The 6,244-nt window shown below is 35.7% G+C and overlaps 1 protein-coding gene across 1 annotated transcript; it reads right to left on the bottom strand.

Moving 5' to 3' along the window:
- Nucleotides 1–4,248: 4,248 nt before the first annotated feature.
- sox21a (SRY-box transcription factor 21a) lies at nt 4,249–5,327 on the bottom strand. The gene has a single exon (XM_073852183.1). It carries the CDS (start codon nt 5,062–5,064, stop codon nt 4,348–4,350), a length of 717 nt encoding a protein of 238 aa, XP_073708284.1. The 5' UTR covers nt 5,065–5,327; the 3' UTR covers nt 4,249–4,347.
- Nucleotides 5,328–6,244: the final 917 nt, after the last annotated feature.

The raw sequence follows: 6,244 nt of genomic DNA, 5'->3' as shown, positions 1-6,244 counted from the left end.
ATAGATACTGTAGATTTTCAGTTCAGTCTAAAAACCCAAGATTCAGAAAACAAATCAAGCACACGCTGTTTTTACACGCAGACCTTCACAAACAATTTGACATGCAGGTAAGCGGTAGAAATAGAAAAAGATAGGCCTACACAAGTTTATTGTCTACACTAGCGTTATTTTACGTATTTATATCTATGGTCTTACCCTTTCACGTCCGCACCACTAGCTCTGACTTGTTTCTGTTGACCGTTTCCTAGCAACCAGAAGTAAAATACTGCCATATGGATCCAGTAGGGGGCGTGCATGTTTCACATCACAGAGATGATTAAACAACCTTTTGCTCAAAATATTTACTTTTGCATTGACTTCATTTCTTTTGTAATGAGGTAAAGGCTTATTTATTTGCGTGCTTTAAAAAAAAAAAAAATTAAACCGAGTAAAAATGAAAATATTTTCAAATGTAAATTTTATAAGGATTCATAATAGAATGTATGTAAAAGAAATACCCCTGTCAGTTTAATTGTATAATTATAACATAACATATGACACTTACTGTCTTCTCACTAAGTTACATCAAAACGTATGTCCACAGAGAAGGGTTTAATCGTTCATATGCTATAATGGATAAAAAAAATGTAATGATGAAACATAGCTTGCTTTATCAAAAGCAACACTTAATAATATCCCATATGAAATCTAGTTTGTTTTTCAAGGACACGTGCGTTTTTTTTTTACTTTTTGTCAACACTGTCTGACATTTATTAAAATAATGTATTTGCTGGTTAAAATGACTACAAATTCAGGTTTTCCTCACATCCATCAGATAAATATTTTGAAAATACTTCATTATGATGTTTTATATTTGTGAAGGATTTGTTGTCTGCTAACATGAGAATATGTTTTGAAATGTAAAAAATATTGTGATTGCTTGATTGGTTTTGATAAAAAAGCATAGCTCAGTAGCTTAGTACATGTAAGATACAAAAATGTGGTTTAATTTGTCTGAGTACAAGCTTTTATTTTATTTTTCAATATTTCACGCTGTTTTGTCTCACTTCTCAAGAATCAATGATATATGAACAAATGCAAACAAAAACATGAAATAAAGGTAATACTAGTTGTCAGCAGCAGAGGGAGCTATTACTTTAAATGTTAAATGTTTTAGATAAACTATTTTAGATAAAAAAAATACATTATGAGCTGCAGCACAAACGCAAATTGTTTGTAAGCCTGTATATTTTTACATATATGATAGAAATTGTAAAATAGATTTCTGAAAAGTTTTCTTTAAGATTGTATGTTTCATCGATACATTATGCCACTTATGTTCCGCCTACTATTTTATTTAAAATACGTTTGATTGACTTTTAAAGCTACCCTGAAAAATGTACGTTTATGTAAATCAATATAAAATTGTTTTATTGTCATTAAAAAACGCAATAAAACAGCTGCATCCCTCAAGCCTAATCATCCTGCTATTAATGAGGTGTTATCTTTATACTAATATAAAACACAAACTGATCTTTGTAAGCTGTGTTGTCACTGCTGATAATAGATGGAAAATACCACTGCTTTTAGTCAGTTGGCCTAGATGCAAAATATGTTATAACAATCATTTGAATTGCTTGACTCAATAATATCAAGTTGTAAACTACATGCTAACTTTATTGTTTATTAACTTGAACTGATGGTATTTTGTGCTAATGAGTCTCTGAGATCAGACGAGACAGAATGTAAACCCAGTTATAGCTCAGTTTAGTTTTAGTAACTTTAAGTAAAAAATTTTCTTGATCTTATTTATGATGTGTTATAAACACTATGTGCAACTTAAATAGATTATTTTAAATACTGTTTTGGGAAACATGTATTCTTTTCTTCTTTGTGTCTTGAGTTTAGCCAACAAAAGGATGAGAAGTTCAAGTGAACTGATCACATGAACTGGTGAGAAGAAACTTCCCATCAGGAGCTATAGTTGTGTCTGAGTTGCCTTTGTTGTGTACTTTTCTGGCCTTTTCCTTCACTTCTCCATTCAGAGCTTCCTGAAGTCTTGTCTTGTTCTCTCTCATCATCACTGCTCAGAGTCAGTTCTGGTTAATTATCTGTTTAAGCTTTTGAACCGGCTGATGTTATAGAGCTGCTGCATCACTGTTTTTGGATTTGAAGGTTGTCCTTTCAGCAGATTGTTTCCCTGTTTGCCAGTCTGTCACTTGTCGTGACAGATGTCTATCCACAGTTTTCTTCCTCTAAGACAGGGGTCCCCAAACTAAGGCCAGCATTTGGACCGGCACTCTGAACAATGCCAGAAAAATGAAAAATGAAAATGAAAAATTTTAAATATATGTTTTACTTATATCATATTGGTATATGATTATAAAGGTTGGCTTTCAAACTAAAATTTCCCTTAGTTATTAACATAGCCTAATTATTTGTTAAATTCACCAACAGAATGGTACATTCAGCGTAATGTGTCATCGCAATCGAACAGGTGATGCGTGAGACAGCTAGAAAATTCAGAGTGATGACAAAATGACTCAATAGCATTTGAGGTGAAACTAGCACTGTTTGTGGAACAGGTGCAAAAGCAAGACTTCACTCATCTCCCAGTTACCCAAAGTTTTTCAGCTGAGAAACCAGTGGCCCCATTCCCAGTTGAAAAGTCTGTGGAAGCACTGAAAATGATGAAGGCAGAGTTGATGTGATTCAAAAAACACAGTGGATTCTTGAATCGATTTTGCTTGACAAGCCTTTCAAGGCTGCGGTTCTCTTGGTTGGTTGTGCATCTTTTTCTTCTACATTTTTTTCCTTCCACTCAACTTTGTTAGCATGCTTGGATACAGCACTCTGTGAACAGCCAGCTTCTTTGGCAATCAATGTTTCTGGACAACTGTCAGATCAGCAGTCTTCCCCATGATTGTGTAGCCTAGTGAACCAAACTGAGAGACCATTTTGACACCTTTGCAGGTGTTTTGAGTTGATAATCCGATTGGCATGTCACCATATTCTAATTTGTTGAGATAGTGAATTGGTGGGTTTTTGTTAAATGTGAGCCAAATCATCACAATTAAAAGAACCAAAGACTTAAACTACTTCAGTCTGTGTGCATTAAATGTATTTAATACACAAGTTTCACAATTTGAGTTGAATTACTTTGAATTACATCTCAATTAATTTATTGAGATGCACCTGTATATCTTTTGAAAAGAAATGATCAGTTGTCTATGTGGTGCATGACAAAATAAACTATTCTAGCATTAAAAGGTAGAATAAATACAGGTAAAATCAAAATAAAATAATAATTATAATAGTCAGTCCGGTCCATGGTATTTTTTTTTTATAAACCACCCATTAAAGAAAAGAAAATTATGTGGCCCTCTCAGAAAAAAGTTTGGGGGCCCCTGCTCTAAGACTTGGCACAGTTATTTGTAAATTTAATGGGTCTGGTTTCCATTCTCATCCATGTTTTATTGCTTGATATTACAAATCGGTGTGTCTTACCATACTATTTGAAGGTATTATCTTTAATTTCGGTTTGTAGTTTTACCATCAACTGCACTTGGTTATTCATCTCATCATTTCGCCACAGCGGCTAATGTGGCTTACTTTCACATTAAAGAAAAAGGTGGATAGTCTTCAAACAGGTTTTTAAGACAAAAACATTATTTTGACAACAACAAACAGATATTACAAGGTGATTGGAAGATGATTCCTTTTGTATTTGTATTCGATTATATTTAGTTATATGTGACAACAAAAACTTAAAATAGTTAAAAAAAAATGTGCATGTCAAAATATCAGCTCATATCGTTTTGAGAAAATCACTTTTAAAAGTGCCATATAAAATATGATTTAATGTATGAATGGTGTCATAATTTATGGTTAAAGACATTAATTTCTTCTGTGAACCAACAAGTTTTAAACATGTATTGTAATCACTCTTATCAGTTATGTACATTTGAGTATGTTATGTATTTTTATATCTTTATGCTATTATTGGTTGCACCATGCGACATTGGATTGTACCGGTGTTATTATCAGCACGCTTTACAGTATCAAATTTTTATAGCTCTAATAGGCTGGAATGTTAACATGATATCATTTAATGACATGTACTGTTAGTAACTGTAAAACATAGCCACCAAAATCCCCGTAATGCTTATAACATTGCTTTAACAGAAAAGTTCAGCAATTTTTTAAAAGGGAAATTTAATCAAATACAAAACAAAAAGACTACAGATTCAACTCGTTGCACAAACAATATTTTAAACATTTATTTATTTATTTTTTACAAAATGCAAAACTTTAAACAAGTGCACGTGACCTTCTACCACATGAACATTGTGGTCCTTTAATTTCCAATCATATCGCCGCAGCGTACGTCAGATAAGGTTCATGTTGAGCTTTGGTCATTCCTGGAAAAAGCACGTAAGAGGAAGGAACAGCAGGTCCAGAACCTGGCCAGCCCAGGCAGTTGTAAGGTACCATGTGGCCCGGGTTACCCGGAGACGGGAGCGCGTGTGGCGCACCGGCCAGAACCCCCATACCGGGAAACGCGGAGACCCCACCGGGATACCCAAGCATTGAGTAATGTGGAAAAGGTGCAGGGGGTAATTCCGACATTTTGGATATCTGGTCGAGAAACGGATATGGGTTGGCGGACAGGTGGTGACTGAAAAACACCCGAGTAGCAGCGGCGACAGACGTTTTCTCCGCGCTCATAGAGTCCGTAAGCGCGTCACCGGGTAACCGCGCACTTTTCAACGGGCCGCTGTCACCCAGATTGTACGTCACGTTGAAATGATACCTGTCTTTTTTAATCAAGTTTTTGGGCTTTCGCCTCGGTCTGTATTTGTAATCCGGGTGTTCTTTCATGTGAACGGCTCTAAGACGTTTGGCCTCGTCAATAAAAGGTCTTTTTTCAGAGTCTGACAGAAGTTTCCATTCACCGCCAAGGCGTTTGCTGATCTCAGAGTTGTGCATCTTCGGGTTGTCCAGTGCCATTTTCCGTCTCTGGGCTCTTGACCACACCATAAAAGCGTTCATGGGACGTTTAACATGGTCCATAGGCTTTGCCATTCTGAAGCAGCTCCTTTTTCAATTCAGTCCAACAGAAAGCAGCCCAAAGTTCCTTGACGCACAGTTCAGTCAGAGACGGCTGTGTTACCTTTGTAACATGGCATCAAATTCTCAAAATCTGCGCCTGGAAATAAGTTTTGACTATTTGTTAAATTTAAGCGACTTGCAAAAATCTTATATTTGTCTCTTCAAACAAGTCCCAATGGTTGGAGTTGTTATCCATGGACGCACGGTGTGTTTGGGAGTCTCTGAAGTAATCTGGGTTTAAATGCTCATCAATGCTTAGATTTGTGCCGCCTGCGCGGAGTTTTGAATGAAGTGGGCGTGTCCATTCATCCTGAGACTAATGACGTAAGTGTGGGTGTGTCCTAAGAAATCTAGGAACACAGCAGCACTGTGGGACACAAATTATTCTGGTAGCACATCAATGACAGTATTATTAATAAATATTTAACAGATAATTAATCAGTAAATTCATTCATACAAATTGCATGTTATGTTTTGTTTAGTACTGACCTCAATAAGACTTCAATAAGAACATTTTAGTTGAATTTCTAAAAATGACCCTGTTCAAAAGTTTACATACACTTGATACTTAATACTGTGTTGATACCTGAATGATCCACAGTTGTGTTTTTTTGTTTAGTGATAGTTGTTCATGAGTCCCTTGTTTGTACTGAACGGTTAAACTGCCTGCTAAATCCTTTAGGTTACACAAATTCTTTGGGTTTTCAGCATTTTTTGTGTATTTGAACCCTTTCCAACAATGACTGTATGATTTTGAGATCCACCTTTTCACACTGAGGACAACTGAGGGACTCATATGCAACTGTTGCAGAAGGTTGGAACACTCACTGATGCTCCAGAAGGAAAAAAATGCATTAAGAGCTGGGGGGTGAAAACTTTTGAGCAAATTGAAGATGTGTACACTTTTCTTATTTTGCCTAAATACCATGTTTTTTTCACGTATTACTGCCCATCAGAAGCTACAGTAAATACTGGCATGTTTCCCAGAAAACAAAGTAAGTTAAATTTACCCTGATCTTCAAATTCAAAAAGTTTTCACCTCCCGGCTCTTAATGCATTGTGTTTCTTTCTGGAGCATCAGTGAGTGTTTGAACCTTCTGTAATAGTTGCATATGAGTCCCTCATTTGTCCTCAGTGTGAAAAGATGGATCTC

This window comes from Garra rufa, chromosome 12 (assembly GCF_049309525.1).
Source record: "Garra rufa chromosome 12, GarRuf1.0, whole genome shotgun sequence".
Lineage (NCBI taxonomy): Eukaryota > Metazoa > Chordata > Actinopteri > Cypriniformes > Cyprinidae > Garra > Garra rufa.
The sequence above is the reverse complement of the archived record's forward strand: the minus strand, read 5'-3'. Positions and strand labels throughout refer to the sequence as shown.

Excerpts from the sequence above, each read along its gene's own strand:
- sox21a (XM_073852183.1), bottom strand. The coding sequence starts at position 5,064 with ATGGCAAAGCCTATGGACCATGTTAAACGTCCCATGAACGCTTTTATG.